Source organism: Heterocephalus glaber, unplaced genomic scaffold (genome assembly GCF_053883595.1).
Source record: "Heterocephalus glaber isolate CG9 unplaced genomic scaffold, H.glaber_assembly_v1.0 deba00001577, whole genome shotgun sequence".
In the NCBI taxonomy this organism is placed as follows: domain Eukaryota; kingdom Metazoa; phylum Chordata; class Mammalia; order Rodentia; family Bathyergidae; genus Heterocephalus; species Heterocephalus glaber.
Window position 1 is genome coordinate 7,500,265 of NW_028258358.1, and position 20,389 is coordinate 7,520,653.

At 37.3% G+C, this 20,389-nt stretch overlaps 1 protein-coding gene across 4 annotated transcripts in view; it reads right to left on the reverse strand.

The window, feature by feature from the left end:
- The window catches only part of Dach1 (dachshund family transcription factor 1), a 388,734-nt gene extending 371,740 nt beyond the window's left edge, over nucleotides 1–16,994 (reverse strand). For 2 of the 4 annotated variants that reach the window (XM_087192876.1, XM_087192877.1), the window contains exon 1: nucleotides 15,557–16,994. In XM_087192876.1, coding sequence (XP_087049002.1) covers nucleotides 15,557–16,398 — 842 coding nt within the window. In that variant the 5' untranslated portion in view covers nucleotides 16,399–16,994. The remainder of the gene's footprint in view (nucleotides 1–15,556) is intronic. The other 2 variants (XM_087192879.1, XM_087192878.1) reach the window with 2 other exon arrangements.
- Nucleotides 16,995–20,389: the final 3,395 nt, after the last annotated feature.

The window sequence follows — 20,389 nt, forward strand, 5'->3', positions numbered from 1 at the left end:
TAAATACAGCAAGACAAATGGCTTGTATTACTTTGTAATTATGAGGTTTAACTAAACATAAGACTAAGAATGTAGATAAAAAGGGTTGGCAACCTGCAATGTGCATGCGTGCGCACACACACACACACACACACACACTCCCACATTCCTGATGTTGCACAATATCTAGTTCTGCATAGCCAAAGCAGAATCATCTATGGGCCAAATATACATTTGAGCTTGCCAAATGTGTTATTTCCTATAATATATTGGGGTAGGGAAATTCTACCCCTTTTATATAGTAAAACACCACTTTACTCTTCTTAAGGTCTATTGCTCTGCCAGGTCCTGTACCCTAAATGTCTGCTGACTATTAATTACATCCTTAAAATTTGTCAACAGAAAGTTAGGAGAGCAAGTGGAGCAGAGTAACGTGTGATCATCACATGAGATAGTTCTACTTTAGAACATAGTGTTACTCCACAAGTCCAGGCCTTTCCAGTCCATCTGATGCTACAAGCTCAAGGCCAGAAACCTTAACTGTAGTTTCCTGAGCTATGCATCTCCATTTGACTTGAAAGGAATTCATCACATTACTGTAGTTCCAGGGGATGTGACCTGCTCATAGCTTCCCTGTATCTTAGCCTTCTCTAAATACTGCCATTTTCCTATCTTCTCCCCTATGCACCACCATGAAGGCAAGATGATACTTAGTACTCTACTGCTAAAAGTTTGGCAAACACATATTAAAAAGTGAGATACTGAAGCATTGTGGAACAATACATTTTTTCACTATATGTGTGTGTGCTCTATAAACTGTGAGTAGGTTTGATTTTAAAAATTCAGATTTACTTACGTCAAGTTATATAATTTCTATAAATATGTATGCACTACTTTTTATTTACAAATGACTTCTTTAATATATGCTGAATGAATGCACAATTGTAGAGCTGAACATTGTTTCAATAACCTTAAACTAAGACAAAGAGCAATATAATTTATAAAACATATGAATGCTTTTATAACTCTCCCAGGAGGTAAAATACCACCTATCCTTATTACCAAATCAGCAATGTCAAAATGCCAATCAGTTTAGCTATTAAACTTTTTTTAAACTGCACCATGTGAGAGTATGCATGCATCTGCGCTATGATGTATGGATCTGTGAGTAAGCTTCCTATCATGTATCCCAAATCAGAAAACTTTACTGAAAGGGGTCCAAATTAAACTTTTGCCCTATCAGAGTCATCACTAAGAAGTAATTTAAGATCAGGAGTTTTTATTCTCATCAGACCTTTGGTATATATTATTCAATTTTTTTCTTTATCTTTTTCTTAATAGAGATTAATTAAAAGCAAGTACCTTCATTACACAAAACTAAAAAGTTAGTTTTAGAGAAAAGGAAGGAGATCTTGGAAGGGAGATAGAGAGAGTAGGGTAATGAGGTTGAAAATACTAGAAATATGTTATGTGCATGTACCAATATAACAGAATGAATATCATTATTCACTAGAAAAAGCAAGTATCTTCTAGTTTAGATTTTTGTTTCAAAACTTTAGCTGGATTGCCCTTTTGATAATTACCTATTTACACAAGGTAAAACTTCATGTTTATAAAACACTTTTTAACTTACTAACTTACTACTTACTAGCTTACTAACTTATAACATATTACATTTGTTATGCTACATTATAATTGGTAAATGATACATTATTTACCAATATGATTTATTTATTTATTTAAAAGTTATTTATTATTCCCATTGCTGCAATTAAACTTTGTCTGTTATTAATGGCTTCAAAGAATACTTTCTTTTCCTTTAGTTAATTGTATTTCCTTAGCACCAGTACTATAAATAGAATAAGACACTCCAGGGAGAATACTGAGTTGGGACATAGTAGATTTCTAGTTGTTGAAATCATTCACCCTTTGGACTTGTGAACCACAAAGCATCCACGGCTTAGCAAATTCCAGCATAACACATGCCATGTCATGTCTTACTGCCTTAACATAGTCCTCACATTCTACTTTCCCACTGCAGTTCAGTAGCTCACTAATATGAGTATAGCAGTAACTGATATCATAGTCTACGGAACACAGTCCTGCCCTTAAGTGTGTGCTGTTACTATACAAAGAATGCAAATTCTTCTTAAAGTTGGAACTACATGGGATGAATAGTCTGAATCTCAAAATGTCCTTAATATTGCTTCATATAAGTTGATTCTAAAATGGAATTTAGTCTGTAGTTGGTAATGAACTTCTGCATTGGTTTAAATTGTGAGTGTACAATCTCTGCCTAGTCAAAACCACATTTACATGGCAAGAGTGCCAATGACTATGTTTCATCAGACATTCCTGGAAGCTGTCTGGCCAATAGGAATGGTTTGAAATGGTTCCCTAATCACTGTTGAAATCACTGATAGTACTGTCTGTCCACACTATGACAGACAAAAGCTGAAATGTATTAAACATAGCAATCCATCATCCTGCAGATGGGAAGCAGGAGCCAGCCGAGTTCAGAGGCAGTGACTACCCGCTGCTTAACAAAGGCTGGAATCCTGACAGTTCAGTCCTTCCTAGCTCCTCACTATCACCCCTCCATCTAAGATGAATGAGTGTAATCAGCGAGGGAGAAAGCCTGCTGAGGACCTCATATTCAAACATGGTTACTTTTAAAGAGCTGCTTTTTTTTCCTAATCAAAACTGTTGCTTAAACAGTTTTCTCCAAATGCAAGAAGTGTTTGAACAAATAAATGAATGAATGAATGAATGAACGAACTATAGATTCAAGGAAATATATCTTTAGAAAATATTTGATTGGCATACCACTAAGGTTGGAAAACTACCTTTAAAATAAAGCTATGATGCTAATTCAGAGGAAGTTTTCAAACAAGTCACCCAGTTAAGGTTATGTTTACATTGTATGGAGTAACTTACTAGAGGTGTTCTCTTTCAACGAACAAGAGATTATTGTTTCTAAGTGAGTACCAAATAGAAATGAAATACTATTTTGTAAATTTCAAATTCATTTCCCATAGTTATTTCTATTAAGGACATATAAACCTCAAAATAACCAAAAGGAGGAAAAAAGCCTTCAACTGCTAACAGCACACTAACAAAGTACAGAAATGAAAGACACTTTTCTTTGGATTTCAGCCTTGTCATTTCCAATTTTCTGCTCCTTGGACATGCTTGTATTCAAATTCTGGAACATCTATTCAGCATATCAATCCTAATTAGACAATCTGGGTCTGGAAAGGATGAGAGCTGGGTCATTTGCATAATTTAATCATAAATACTCAGTGATACATATTTCCAAATGCATTTGTACAATTATCTTTTCATCCTTGGGGCAATGGTATTAATATGATTAGGCAATATTTCTGGAAAAAACAGACAAGTATGCACTCTTTTTAACTGCAGCTTAGGGCGATATGAAAAATTAATTAATTTCTGAAGAAAATCAATTTCTCTACGTGACCACATTAGACACTGCTAAACCAAGACTCAGAAACCTCTCTCAATCACTACATTTTATCAGGCCCTTCTAAATTCTGATTGGTATGTGAACAGTTCAATAGAAAAAACTGGTAATGTATCAAAGAGCATCTTAAATTTTGAAGAGACCTTTCTGCTTACTTTCTTTTCGGGTATACTTTAATGCTTTGTTATTTAATCAGTCAATGAGAAGTCTGTGCTTTTGGTGTGAACTCATCTTGAGTGATCTTTTATTAATGTACATTAACCAATTTCAAGGACAACAGGATAAGGTTACTTTTGAAATGCTTTCTCAAGAAATGGATTAATATTCTTCTAAAATAATCTCAATTCACGTGAGACTGTTTATTATGAAAAAAATCAGATAAACCAAGGCATTTTAAAGAGTACCACTATCATAAGAAAAACATTGTAACACACTTAGTGGAGATATAAGAACCCAGGTGGCTAATCTGATTTTTAAAAAGTGATTCTGCTTTGTACGTTAATTAGTACCAAAGAAAGAACTGGCATTTGTGAGTTTAAATGCACAATTCTTCTCAAATGAAAAAGTAGAAATTACTGCATGCAAATATTCAATATTCATTTAATTTGCATAAAGGTGCTTGAACAAATTTTTGATTCTAACAAGCTCATTTTTCATGCATTTTGTCTTTCATCCTAATCTAGCATCTGTCATTCCTTTTTGAAGTTATTATCGGCCCAATTCCCTCTTGGACATGGTTGCTGGGTGACCGGTATCTTAGCACCCACTTTGACAGGAACAGATGTGAATCTGATCAAGAGATTTCCCAAGGGTACCTGAAATCACAAACAACTTTTGTGAAAAACAAATAGCATTCCTGTCATGGGCCCTTATTTAACCCACTCCCCCCAAAAAAGAGCAAAAAAGTTTATTCCAGATTGGATATATCATTTTAATTTTATTTCCTAAATTTGGAATAGAATATCTTAATAAAAATAAACTATATTATATTTTTACAAGAATAAATTTGGAGAATCCAATCTAAATATCATTAGCTCAAAACCTAGACTTTTTCTGTCTTCATCAAGATGTTTATAGATAAATCTCATGGTAAAGTGTTTCATTTATAATTTTACTACCCAAAAAAGATTATTATGAGTATAATTTAAATGATAAGGATATTTAAGAATTAGTTTCTGTGCAAATTCTGTACAATTCTCTTCGCTTTTAGAGAATTGCCTAAAAATAAAAGTTTCATCTCTCTCACTACACATTTTGTAGCGAGATGTTTTTGGCATGATGTTTTTGTTCAGTTCACATGGTGTGTACCATGAATCATTATTAGAAATAAAACTGCAAAGTGACACTGCAAGACAAAAAAAAGGTCATAGAAACTTCATATCATCACCATTACAAAAATCAGAACAGGTTGCCTTTCCTGAAATAGATTCTTTTTGAGACCAGGATAATTCTCTTATGATCTACCTATTTTCTCTCCTTCCATCACCATTACAGAAAGTGAGGTGATTTATGTTAAGTCACTATGTAAGTAGTTGGGACAAACTTCCAAATTAAATAAATATATAATCGGATGTTAATATTTGGTATATTATAAATGTAGTATCAGTGTGATATTAGGAAACATTCAAATGATTAATTTGATTTCTCAACTCATTCAAGTGATATTGTATCAAAGCAAGGCAGAAAACTTGGAATCTTACTATGAGAGGTTTTTTTGGTCTCATAAGAGCCAATAAATAAATAATACATGCTTAAAGCTTCGCATATTTTCTCTTGATGATCAAGACTAATGATGGTAAGGAAAGTGATATATCTCCATTAAAAATATTTCCCTCCTTGTACTCCAAGCACTGATTTACTGTAACTATTTTTATGAGGAATTTTTATGTTTTGTTCTTGTAGGGAAATAACAAAAAATATCTTAACCAAATGGTTTTAGATATAAGTGAAAAAGAAGTGAGAGGTGTCTGAAGCTTTATTTAATTTTTATTTGAAACAGGAATTTGATCACCTCACCTCCAAAATTCAATGAGGGATTGTTTAACCATCATAATTGTAATGGCATATGTGTGTTGACTTACAATTTATAAACTGGTTTTACATATGTAAGATTGAGAGCAAGAGAAATTATATAGAGAAGTAGGATGGCATTCTGTTAATGTTGGTCATTTAATACTGTCACGTTTATAAACAAAGATACTATGACACTACCTATTTATATCAGTTAACCATTTGTACACATATGATAAGCCTTGTAGTATTACAGAAATTTAGCAAACTACTATATATTAAAATCCTCTTCATTTTGAACAAATGACTAACTTCAAGTTTTCCAACTTAGGCCTATTATACACAATTAAAGTGAATTCAACTAAACCAAAAATATCAGTGAGTACTTGCGTTTGTTTCTATTAGTGGCAAAATGTCCTTCTGGAAACTCTTTTAGATAGTTCAACCAAAAATAAAATAAGAAATACAACCATTTAAAATGTAGCTCTAACTTTAAAATACTCATACAAAAATTTATATATTGAAATATAATAGCAAAGCAAAACACCCTTAAAAAGTTTCTTCTACTTGAGCTAAATCATTAGTAAAGAGAAATTAGTTAAACAGTGTAATGTAAATATTTTGATATTTACCTAAACAAATTTGTGTTTTAAACACCTTTAAATTAGGATGTATACAAATGGTGGGAACTTTAAAAATTAGTATCTTTATAATGTGAGAAAAATTAGTTATATAAGTGCAAAAGTTTAATGGCACTTTGGCTGAATGGTGAAATATCATTGTTGAGTAATTTTTAAAAATTTTCTAATATCGAGTTACTAAATATGGTAGCCAGACAGGTGTTAATAGGAGGGAAAAAAAATCAAATTTAACACAGAAGGCTTCAATAGTAAGGTTTGAATTGGGATCAGTTCATTCCTTTCCCATGGGATAACTTGTATAAATGTAATTCTATGGTTTCATAAAAGCAGGTCAAGTTTCTATCCCTGGGGGTCTTTTGGCAATTTGAAGCATGGAAGCACTGTTCCTGGCTACAAGTTCAAATCTGCATGTACTGTCAATGATGTGAAGAAAAAAGTCAGTAACCAGCCCATATATATTCATCTTTGATTATCATACACACTTGTCAGACCATTCTTAGAAGGTTAAAAATAAAGGTAATAGAGCTCACAAATCATAAACTGTTTTGAAACTATTTTGCTTATATTTTTCCTCCTTCTTAACATATATGTATACCATATGATGCAAAAAGTGATATTAAATATGTTTTTGTCTTCTCATAACTAAATGCAAAAATAAATGGCTTATCAAATAATTACGGATAAGGCTTATTATGTACAATGTTTGAGATGCTTCTTTTTTTAATTCCATAAGCTTTAAGTGAGGCAGAAACCTTTAAGTAGACACTGTTTTATAAGCTTTCTACTTTGCAAAAAAGTATGCAGGCTTGCACTTCTACCAGTGATGTAATGACTTGACAAATGCTATGAAATGATTGAAAGAGTAATTGATTTCAATTTATCTGAACCTTTACCAGGTGTTTTCAAAGACAATTACAGTCTACTGCAAGAAGTGGCAATACACATCTCTTTATGTAGACCTGCAGATTAACCCATTGACCTTATTCCTAACTCATCTCATCGATGGCAAGCTTTTAGAAGAATAATCACTTTTTAGGTTATGAAATTGTTTTCCTATCATTTATCCACTGATTCAAAAAGATATGCTTGTTCTACAGTGTAAGAAACGATAACATAAACCAATAATAGAAACGGAACAACAATTTTGTTTGTTTGTTTGTTTGTTTGGTACTGGGGATCAAACTCAGGTCCTTGCACTTGCACAGCAGGCAGCGAAACCACTGAGCTAAATCCCTGGCCCTGGAACAACAATATTAAGACCATCTAACGTTATCCAATAAAGTGCAAATTCTAGTAACTAATATCTATTTCATCCAAATAACCTAAATCTCACATATATATTTTAAAATATTTAAGCACAAATTGTTGATTTACTGTAAAATTTCAATTTCCTTTTCAAATTTCATGTGGTAGAATGTGCTTTTTATATATTTTTATATATTTATGCATTTATATATTGTATATATTTATGCTTCTATACGTTCCTAAAGTGAAAATTAAAGCCAGTTTTATTGGTAGATTGTCCTATGGCCTTATACCTTATATGTATATACATATACATGTACAGAAAGGCTTTTCTCCCAAATAAATAAATGCATAGTCTACAAATGGGCTAAGGTAGATACAAATAAAAATATACTCCACAGGGATTTATAATTCTGGCAAAAAGTTTTACACCTGTTGCACGCACATTACCATCTAGCCCAGTATAAAATGCTTCAACCTATTCTTTCAAAATATAGAGCCATAATTCAATTAGAAGTGCCTAACTCAAGAAATATCATTTCTGAGAATTAGGTTAAATTAACTTTTTTAAAAATCAGAAATTCTAAATATAAAATGAGAATATTATTGAATATAATGTGCTAAATTCAAAGTGTATTATGCTTTCAATGACTTATTTCTACATCAAATGTTTTTAAAACACAATACTATGACTAATACAGCCTTTTGTTATTCCTGTTAATATAAGTTCAGCATACGAGTATAAGATTTTTACAAAATATTTCATCTACCTAACAAGTAAATGTAATAAAGTATTTCTTGACTAACATATTGTGAAAATTGCTTTTCATTATCTTTACTTATAACTAGTTTGCCTTCAATGAATTAACAAGTATGTATCACAAATCCTTTAATATGATGCCATTAAATAGTGTCTTTTCATCTACTACATTTTCTTTCTTGAGATATAATTTAATAGGTCTTGAAAAGAATATGCTTTTTTGCTGTCATAATGCAAGGGTATTCTAATTATTTAGAAACATTTGATATCATATTAATTCAAAGATAATGAAAAACATATTGTGAACTTTTAATAGTTTACTTCTCCATTAATTAATACTAAGGAAAGGTAAATATTATTCAATTATTCAGTATGATTCATCAAAATAAACCAATTTATTGTACTGTCTTTTTTAATATTTGCTTTGAAAAGATTATGTTCCAAAAGTATAATCAATTTTTCACAAACATATACTATTTTCTAAATTCTAAGGTCTACTTATAGTCACCTGTTGTATAACAGATTTACTGAACGTATGCTTCTTATCTAACTGAAATTTTGTAGCTTTGGCCAACATCTTTTCCAGCCTCTGGGAGCCACTATTCTGCTTTGCTTTTATGAGTTCAACTTTTTCAGATTCCATGTATAAGTGAGGTCATTCAATATGTGGGGTTGTTTTCTTTTCTGCCTGGCTTATTGCAATTTAATTTCTTGCTAGAAACCTATAATGTATTTCAGGTTTTGCATTCACACTATACAATGTTATTATTTTTTATTATTCAGTTAAATATCTCCCATCTTCCCCGTCATTATTCTGTACAACTTTTTTTAAAGTATCTAGCTATTCACTGTTTTGCTGTGCCGCATAGTTTAAGACACTTCAATATATCTATATTCCAAAATTATAAAAGACCAATTAAACAATGACATAGTGAGTTTTCCAGCTCAGTAAGTTGTCTGTGACAACTTCCAATCCAGTTGCACACATTTAAAAGTGCAGAAGAACCCCAAATTGAAATCCTAGATCAATCCAAGTCATTCTGAATCAGAAAACAACAGGATCACATCTCTAATGAAATTCAGGCACTGGCAAATCCTTCATCAAATTTAGGAAAATTTTAAAGATTAATTATTTTTTAAATATGAGAATTAGAATGCTATTCCCTTATTAAAGAAATCCAAGTCAGAATACACCAAGAAATTTAAATACACCTAGTTTGAGGTCTTTGACTTTGGATCAAGTGGAGTTTTAGTTCATTTTCTCCATATGATTATATATGTATATACACATATATATGACATTAGCACATTTGTACATAAATTTAATTATTAATTGTCTACACCTAGCTTCAATGGACATACACTACAGATTTTCAGAAATCTTCTTAAACTAAATAGCTGCCTCAAAATAAAGTGATCTATCAGTTAATCTAAAAATAGTTCATTGCAACTCAACATAAATATCTTATGCTTGATATTCTTGTTTCCCAAAGCAATAATTTCATAATTAACTACACTATTTTAATGAAGTCATTCTTATATGTGACATATCCTAAGAAGCAAATATCAATAAAGTTATTTTAAAAGACAGGTAGTGTAGCATAAAATTACTTTTGACTAAATATTTTTGGCAAATTGAGAAGGAAAGCAAAGGAATTTGAACATAATGTAGGTCTTCTCAGAGCCCCCCCTGCTTGAGACATTCATATCTTTGCAGATCAGAGCCTTTGAAATTACATCCATCTAAGCCCCATTAGGTGGGCTTTTAATTCAAGGTTTTCTGTGTGAAAAAATTAATCAATGAACACACCAAATATAATGAAAAGGGGGCTTTTTACTGCAGTCTCAAAGTCTGAAAATATGAATGTAGTCTTAGCTAAAAAATTTAAGCTAATATACATATATGTATATCTAAGTGACAACTCAGAATTTATTACTTCAGTTAAGAAATGACAAATGCTCACACGTGGTAAGGTCACTGTTTTTTTATAGCAAGTGAAATATAAAATGATAAAACATTATCTTAACTACATTTTAAATACCCAAATAGTTCACTTCAATTTTTACATTTCTTATTATTTAACAGCATATATCTTGGTGTGACTCTTTGTGTGGACTGTCTAAAAATAATATCTCAAAGATAAAATTCAGATATTTAAATTTTGTAAAGAACCAGATAATGAAAACCTTAAATTCAAAATGTTCAATGAAATCTGAGAAACTCACCTGTACCTATTTAGAAGACATACTTCAAGCTAATTTCTTCAGACAAGGATAAAGAAAGACAGTTTACAACCTATGAGAGTTTCATTTCCTATTACATTTTTTAATAGTTGTGCTCTATGTTGCTAATACAACGCCATTTGGATGATTATTTTACTTGATTGACAAAGGCAATTGTATGAAACAACTGAGTAAAATAATTTAGAAAGGTAAAATAATACTAATTGATAGTCAAAGCACAAATTATTCTTAAAATAACTACCTGGTTGCATATTCATCTAATTTACAAATGCTACTTACATTCCCAAAACAAAACATCAAATGAAAAACAATAAAGCACATTATGTTTCTGTATGCTGGTGAATCACATGTAGTAAATCGCCAAAGAGAAGAGTGATTTATGCTCAAATTCTGCCAAGACTTTAATCAATATTGGGAGTCACATGGGGGGGGGGGTGGAAGAGGTAGTGAAGCAAAAAGAGGGTGGCTAATATTTGTCTAAGTAATTTATATGCAACTTTAGTGAAATGTAATAGATTAAAGAAAAAACAACAGTAGGTTGGGCTAATAAAATGAAGATTTTAAAATTCCCTATCAAATGCCAAAAATTATGTGTTAAAGGAACTCCAAGGTGAGGGGAGCATGTCTTGTAGTTTATTCTGTATAATATTTGAAGTCACAAAATATCATTTGTCCAAATCAGTTTTCTTGCCTCAGAGCATTAATTAATAAACTGCAGAGTTCAGATAGTAAAGCATCTTCATAACTATGTGCACGCTGACAAGGACTATGTTGTTATTGGAGGTTAATTCCAAGAAAAACAACAGGTTTGAAAGATTTGATGCAAATAACTCAAGAGTTTGCACTCTGTAATATAATTTGATTGAGAAATGTAAATCCTAGATCAGAATATGCTTCTACTCATATATTAGCTATTAAACTATAATTTTCTAGCATTTTAAAAGTAGACACATTAATTGTAGATCCAAACAAACTTTCATATTTTATGCCTTAGTCTTATAATTATGTTATATTCTTTCTGAAATGTTATGGGACACTGAGCTTTATAGAAATCATTAATCTACTGTAATACAAAAACTTCAAAAGCATAGTCTCTCTTCATTGGAAGTAATTCTTGAATTTCTCTGTGCCATGTATCATAATTATGTGTTACAAGTGAATGAATCAGTGTTTGTGTTGAAAGTTTCTCTATCGATGCATAAGTCTGTGTCATTAAAAAGCAAGCAACAAGAGAAATGTTAAATAAATATAGACTGTTTCAGCTTGCTATCTTTATTCAAACCCCTGACAAGAAAAATAAAGTCAAGAATTGGAAAAAGTGTGTATTTAAACTAAAATTTTATTCAGATGGTACTACTGAAACGTAAAAGGCTTAGCAAGTCTTTTAATTTTCTATCCATGAATAGTATCAACTTTTAAGACAAAAGAATAGTGTTTGTAAATATATGTATATGTATGTAAAACAATCTGATGAAACTAACTAGAATCTATTCAAGTTTAAAAAAAAAAAAGGCTCCAATGATCTAGGGCTCCTTAGAGACTAAATCACGATATGATTTGAAAGATTCTGAAACAAAATCATCTTCTGACAATAATCAAACAAGCATTTTAGATGGCATAATACAAGAGTCGCTTTTATTCCTTGAATTCGCAGAAAACTCAATTCTACCCAACTCTACAAACAGTTGACTCATGCAAACAGAGCCTTGGCCATGTATATAATTACTTTTATTTTTTGTTGTTATTTAATGGTTAGCAGTTAATTAACTGACCTCTGTGGTAATAATCAAGTTCATGCAACTAATGTTTAGTTTTAAAATAAGAATTGGAGGAAGCTGATCAAGGTCAGACTGCCCTTTGACAACTTTTAGATATATTTCCTTACATTTTCCTTCATATTTGTGACCTATGCTTTTCAGCTTTCCTATCTAGCAGGTGGTAGTCTCTTTTTCATCTCCTTGTGGTAATGACAGATAGTTTCAACATTTATTCTAATTTTTATAGATAGCATACTAATACAATAGCCTCAAGCAAATTAAATCTACTCTAAGGTTTGCTGTTAACTTATTGAACCACTCTGAGCAAGTTTATTAACCTATCTTTTCTCTAGCATCAGTTTGATTCCTAAGATTCCCTGATATTTAAATATTACTAGGATTTATAATTAGATACATGTTCTGTAAAAAGCTGAGAGTGCTAGGATTTCATATCTCACACACATTATACATATACACATACCTGTAATTTTATACAGTTTGCCTTCTTCCAGTTTCTCTTACACTCTGTGTAAATTATTCTCTTAGTCTGTTAAGTAGCTAGAGCATAAAGAAACTACAGTGAAAGAAATCAATATATCTAGATGAATGAAAATAGATCATAATAGGAAAGCCATAAATTAGACATGAATGGAAAGTAATTTTTGGTTTTAAATTCAAGATGCAAAAACACTTAGGCTATTATTTTCAAAGTATAGAGATAAAGCAATAACACTCATTATTACCATTACAAATAGTAATGCACTACAATACATACAGTACATTTTGGTGAGGGGAAGTTTATTATAAATTTTTGATTTCCTCAGTGGCAGAGTTAGGAAAACCTACATAAGTAGGTACATGCAACCACACATCTTCTCAGGTAATGACTGCAATATCTGCATACATTTAAGTTTCAGTGAACTTTTTTAGTTAACAGATCAAAATTCAATAGTGAATCAACAAACTTCCTATATTTCACCCCAAAATAATATGAAATATAATTTTAGACAACATATTTAATTGCCAAGTAATAAGGCCAGGTGATTGAAACATAATTAGAGTAGTGATGAGATATTTTTGAAGGGATAAACAGTTCCACTGGATTTAATTTAGCTTGGCTCTGCAAGTTTAAACTCCAGAGCTGTTGTTAACCTGGGAAAGAGGACTTACAAGAAATTTTAGCCAATAACTTTAGAACTATCCTTCAACTATATGGTAAAGACTGCAATTCGATTTTTAGGCAAAAATTTAGGCAATAAAAATCAAGTTTTACAATGATTTAACACTAATTATAATGTAGCCATTGAGAGAAGTTTTCTGGAGCAATTGTGTATTCCAGGGCGTATGTGCATCTAAAATGGCCATTGATTACCTAGTACAATATGTGCCCTAAGAAACACAAAGAGGAGTAGAATGGATATTTCATTACTAAATATCGGATAAACAATTTTATAGCAGTCATGTGTGGACTGACTTCAAATTTTAGTAGCATTCTTCATAACAACTCCAGAATAATATTCTGTTCTAGTTCAAGTAGTTTTAACAATAGATTTGGGACAAATACTCTACCTTTTGGATAGCCAAGGACTCCAATTATCTGAGTAAAGGACGTTTAGTGACACCCCCCTCCCCTCCCCGTTCCCCCCACAATCTCTACTGCCACCTGTCCACACACTTGGGCACGGGCGCGGGAATACACACACAAGCGGGCGCGCACACACACTTTTACCCCCAAAACAGTCTAAATGAAGGCTGAAAACCCAAACACACACCCGTGCCTCATATAAAGAATGGCAAATAAACACAAAGAAGAATTTCGGGGCAGGTCAGGATAAGATGTTTGCTGAGTTGGAGTTGGAGTCCTTTTCGTTTTTGAGTCTTCCTGGCACTAACTAGCAATCATTCTTTTCCAAGAAGAAAGAGATAGCGCCGCCGCCCCCCCCCCCACCATTCCCTCCTGGTCCGATTCTTTCTTCCCACCTCAGTCTCTCTAGCGCTGTTAGGAGAGTATCCCAACTCCCTTCCTTTAATCTTTAAACTTATTCGGAAGTTTTCGCTCAGATTTTGCGCGCAGTTCCCACGTGCCTGCTTGAGGTTTCCAACTTTCCCTGTTCGCTTTCTCTCCGAACCTCTTAACTTTTCCCACTGCGCTTTCCAGAGACCAGTGGCAGGGACAAAGCGGAACTGTGAAAGGGGGTTAAATGGCCATTTCTACCCTGAAACTGACAAGTTCCCCCACTCCCGCCCCCTCTCGGTAGATCCTCCCCCACTGAACGTTCATTAGTATAAAACTGGTCGGACCAGAGGCGGTCCGGAGGCCGCCCGAGTGCCTGGCTGGCAGAGCCAGGGCAGAGTGTTCAGGACCGCAGCGCGTCCCGGTGCAAAACGTGCACCTGCTCGCTGCGTGAGCCAATCTTGAAAAGAAAAAAAAAGAAGGAAAGAGAAGAAACACATGGAACCCCCCCCCAACACACACACACACACACACACACACACACACACACACACACACTTTGGGAAGAGTGAGAAGTGAGCGCCGGAGAGGAAGCGAGGGAGAGGGCGACAGCATTGCGGTCTTCCTTTTCCGTTTCTCTAGTTACGCTTCCGAGAGGCTAGGACACCCAGTCCTCTCCCCTCCAGAAGAAAGCAGGCTGGCGCCCTCTCAGTTGCCCCGGGGCAAACTCACCCCTTTATTTCCTTTGCACGCTCACACGCAGACACATGCACACATGCGCACACACAGATCCCTCCCCTCGACAGGATCCCTCGGGACTTCAGGAGTGAACTCCTGTTCGTGGCCCGGGATTGCCCCGGGCCTCTGGGCGGCGTGTGTCGCCCCCCTCCTGACCTCAAAGTCCCCTCCTCGGCCGCCAGCCCGCTCCTCGGCTTCCCTCACCCGGAGCGTGTGTTCCCGCTCCGCGAACCCTGCGGGACAAGGCAGGGTCACGACAGACCCCCTCCCCCGTACCCGCAGGAGGTGCCCGGAGGTTCGCGGTGGAGCCCGGGACCTGGGGAGAGCGCACGCCGGCAGTAGCGCCCAGAGAAGTTCCCAGGGGCCGGCGCCCCAGGAAAGGGCTTTGGCTCCCCGGAGAGGCGTTGTCCCCCTCCTTCCCTCCCCCTAACCCTGAAGCCTGGGGTTCTCAAGTCCCACCGCAGCCAAGCTCAGGCGCCAGGGCGAGCGAGGGGCGGACCCGGCCAGAAGAGCTGGATGTGGGCAGGGTGAGGTGCCAACTTCCAGGGGGCCTCGGGCGCGGCTGGCGAGCCCCGGGGAGGAGAGGAGCGGGGAGAGGGGAGGAGAGTAAAGGAGAGGCCGCGCTCGCCGCTCGCCGGTGCGCGCAAAGAGAGCGGGCGCGCGGAGAGCGGCGCCCGGAGGCAGCGAGGCGAGGGCGTGGAGCGGGGTGGGAAGGGCCCGGGGCAGCTGCCCTCCGCGCGTTACCTTGCGTTGGTGCAGTCATTGTAGAGGGTCTCGAAGTCCTTCCTGGAGATGAGTTTGCAGCGGTTCACTCCCGGCTGGATGGCTCCCAGTCCTCTCAGGATCCGAACCTGTTCCACATTGCACACCACCGGCGTGATCTCCAACCGCTTCAGCTTGGTGTAGACTGTGTGCAAGCCCCCCACCAAGTGCTTCAGGAACAGGTCGAAAGCTTGGGGTAGGCAGATCAGCTCGCAGCCCTCCACCGTGAAGGAAGCCACTTTGGCCCCCCTCAGATCCACCATTTTGCACTCATTATTCTGGGGGGTGTTTTCCACTGGGGACGGGGTTGAGTACACGGGTTTCCCGGGGAGGGGGCCGCAGCTGCTGCTGCTACTGCTGCTGCTGCTGCTGCTACTGCTGCTGCTGCTGCTGCTGCTGCTGCTACTGCTGCTGCTGCTGCCGGTGCTCGCGTTGATGGGGGTGCTCGAGGCGCCGCCGCCGCCAGCGCTGATGCCGCTGCCGTTGCTCGCGGCCGCCAGGCTGGGGTTGCAGTTGCCTCCGCCGCCGCCGCCGCCACCGCCGCCTCCGCTGCCGCCGTTGCCACCGCTGCCACCGCCGCCTCCGCTGCCTCCGCCGCCGCCGCCGGGAGAGGTGACTGTGGCCGCCGCCGCCGCCGCAGAGGCGATGGGCTCCGGCCGGAACAGAGCCGGCCCGGAGGACGCCGGGGGTCCGATGGACGGAGCCGGGGACGAGGTCGCCGAGGAGGTGGAGGTGGTGGTGCCAGAGGAGGAAGCAGACGTGGAGATCGGGGGTTGAGGGGGGACCAGCTGGGTCGGAGGGATCAAAGCCGCCGGCACTGCCATGGTCACATATAAGGGCAAACAGGAGAAGGAGCAGCGAGGGGGGAAAAGTTGCCACACACACCCCCGGGGAGGGGAAGGGGGAAGAAAGGGGGGAGAAGGAGCGAGGAGCGGGGCAGCAACAAGCACAACAACTCTAGGAGCGGACGAGAAGGAGAGAGGGAGAGAATGGGAGAAGGAGGTGAGGGCTAGAAAGCGCGAGCGCAGGAGGGGCGAGCGCGAGAGGCGCGCTCGGGAGAAACGCACAAAAGTGTCCCGCAAGTCGAAATGCGAGTCCTCTCCGGGGGCCGGGATCCAGGGCTGGCTGGGGGCGGGGGCGGGGCGGGGAGGGTCGGCTGTGGGGGTGTGGGTCCCGCTCTAGCACGAAGTTAAGGATGGAGGTGAAAAGGAAGAGGATTGAGGGACTTGGGTTCTCCCTGGCAAGTACATTGATCAAAGATTGAGAGGGGAATGACAGAGAGAAAATGAGCTGAAAAGTGCAGGCTGCCGGCTGGACGAGTTGTTGTTGTCACACGGTGCAGAGGGGAGGAGCTCCGGAAACTTGAAATACCCTTTGAAGCCGCAAAAACCTCACTCACTAGTATTAACCCAAATTATCCAACCAGGAACTCGGAGCAGAGACTCAGAGAGCGGGAGACGGAGGGAGAGAGGGGAGCGTGCGGAGAAAGGAGGAGGGAGGGGGAGGAGACGGAAAGAGACTGAGGCGAGGCGAAGCCGGGGACGCAGGAGTGGCGGTCGGAGAGGAGAGACAGCATCTTCTGCGCCTCTTTCACTGCTGCCGTTAGATTGCATGCCCGATACGACACTCCGTTTCATCCGCGACGACTCCTCATTTTTTCCCCCAAAAGCTTCTAAGCAGTCGCCTGACAACTTAAACGAGAGCCAGAGCGCTCTGAGCTCTCCTTCAAGGATTTAGGCTGCGTCTCCTCGCCTTTTTGCAATGAGATACAAATGAAAACACATCCCCACTTCATGATTATTAAGAAATTCTTTTGAGGAAAATTCACATGTAAGCAAACCATAATGTTTTTAATGCACCAGATTTTTTAAATTTCTCTATTATTTATATAAAGAGAGTGAGAATTTCAGGAGAGTTAGCAAGTTGTGGGAAGAAAGTCAGTCTGAAATCGCTTAAGGATAATGACATGCTCTGTACTGAATTCCTTATTTCCTAATAGTCAGTGGAAATAAATGCTTGCCATGAACTAGATTGTTCAGAATAACTTCATATTCACCCTAAAGCCAGGTCAGAAATATTTGTTCGACCTAAAAAGATTCAGAGAACAGCATCCTTAAAGATTTGGAAAGCAGGAAAAAAAAAAAATAACACACTGCTGTTTCTTACCCAAACTCTATAATTAAGTCACCTGTCTTGGACATTAACCAACTCTCCCCACATCCTTTTAAGATCTAAGACTAGTGGCTAGTGTGATATTGAAGAAATACAATAGTGGTGTTTTTTCATACTTGAAAAGCATCAAAATATTTTGAGAAAGTTCTTTTCAGTTTTTCAGTAATGTGTTTTGTAAATAATGAGGAGAACAAAACCTAAGCTCACTGCTTGAGTTGTAAAGGCAGAAAGGGTAGCTAACCTTGAGAACAACAGTAGACAGTGTAGAGCGGCTCTCTTCCTCTACTTTCTCTCTCCTTTTCTTCCCTTTTCTAACTTGTTGCATGGAGGTATTTACTCAAGGATTTTTGACCAACATATAAGTTAAGCATAGGTCATCTCTGTTTGCTGCTTATATCTCTAGGAATCTTAAATAGTTAGGCTTTGAACCTGTTTACACACATCCAGTAACTCCACAAGATATGAAACAATGTGATAGCATTTGATAGATTTTAAAAATAAACTATTAGTAGCAGGTTCACAGTGTTGAGAAATCTAGCATTTTGATGTTAAAATTATTATCACTTTTCTCTTTATCATTTTAAGCCTTTAAACTCTGAAGTTTAGTGTCAAAAAGTGCAGGAACTATCTACAAAGAAATGTGACACTATTGAACTAACTAGTCTGAGTTTATGTTAAACTTTTGAGGGCATAGCAGTTATATCAGGAGGCTTTCTACTGAGAAAACTTGAATATTGAAAAAACTTGCAGAAAAGTAGATAAACTTATACAAGAATAGCTAAAGTTTACACAGCTGTTTGGACTAGTTACCCAATGCATTTTAATATAGTCACCAATTATTTTTACTGAATTTTGTTCCTTAAATCAGTCCTCACTTAAATGTAGAAATTCAACATATGTCACATACTTCAAAGCACTTCTTTAGGTGTTTATATGTGCTTTAGAATATGTATTTGTTTTTCAGAATGCCAGATTACTACGTTAATGAGGGCAAGGGAAGAAGCAAGTGTTAAGCTATGAAAAACTAATTTTGGAATTGCATACTTAGCTTTAATAAACCGGGTTTTTAAATGCTAAACTACATATTTCTATTTACAAAGTGTAGTCATGCAAATGGAAAAACTGGTAGTTTAAATGTTAAAAATCTGCCCTTACCATTCTCATTTCTCGAATTTCCTTAAACCATCAGTCACCCAAAACCTGCCACACTTTGAACCCACAGGCAGGAAGCAGTGGTAGCAGACCAAAACCTAACCCCAACCCTGTGTAGAAGCCATCTCCAATTTTCTTTTCTTCTACAGGGACCCTATACCACTGAGCCCTGTGCCTTAATTTGAAGCAGGGTTTGGGGCATTTGTCCCACCTAAATGGGAGTCCTATACCCTCAAGCCCACCACATTCACCTCAGGTCTCTAAGCCATTTCAAGGAACTATCACTCTTTTGATCAAACAATAGGATTAGAAAAGTCATATAATGCAAATTAAAATATGTAGGAAAGAAAAGCCTTGAAAAAATGTGGAGCATTCTTTTCCTTTTTTTTTTTAGAAATGTTACCAATAATGAAGTCAAAGAGTATTTAACAACAGCAGAGAAATCAACTTAAGAGATATTTCAAATTCTCACTCTATTACATCTTTAGCTTCAGAGCTTCTGTCTTGTTCGTTTATTGTTTTACATCGCTTGCTGTTTCAGGTCCTCTCCCTCCATCTCATCTTCCACAACCTTCACTCAATTTGCACAAGCAAAACTCAAAGTACTGTAACTGATATTAGAAAATTCTCCTTGTGTTTTGTGAAGACGTATTGTGCTGAAATCAATAAGACTGTTTAAAATTCAAAGACCTGCAAATCGTTCTGTTTGTCCTTTGATAGGGCCTGTGCTGATTAAAATGCTACCAAGAAAGCTTAATTGCTGCACTAATTAAGAAGTCTTTAATTTCTTTCCTAGGATATCGTTTGAAGCTTAGCTTGTACCGGTTCAGGGAAGGTATTTTTTTCCCTCCTCCTGCCCCCTTCTGGCCCCTCCTCTTCTTTCCTCCCTCGTTCCTCCCGCTCCCCCCCCCCCAGACTACATCCTTACGAATGAGAACTAATATAGAGAGTGGGCTCAGGTCTCATCATCTATTACTGAACAAAAATCGGCACGGGATGTAGAGTTCAGTGCAGTAGGAAATGCAGTTGTAAGAAGAGCTGTAAGATTGCAGGAGACAGTAAGAAAACACAAAGTAGCTATTGCAGCTCAAGTCCCAGTGAATGCCTGGATAATAACAGGCACTTTAGCCAGGGGATGAGGGCATCCTATTTAGTTAAAAGGGACAGTGACAAGGAAATGAAACAAGGACACATAAAAACATACTTCCAAAACCTGTGGTTTAAAAAAAAAAGAAGAATAAAAAATCTGTAGAAAGATGGACTTAGAGTTGGGATTTGGTAAGTATCATTTTCTTTTATGAGTACAAAAATGAATTCTATAGGGATTTATTTTTGACCCTTTTTATAACTCAAGGAGACATAGAACTGTATTACATTTATTGCATCCTTATGTATTGACCTATTTTATTTACTGATTTCTCAAGTGGGGAAACTGACTAAATGATTTCACAAAGCTTTCTCTGTAATCAATAGTCATTTTTTAGGTTTATT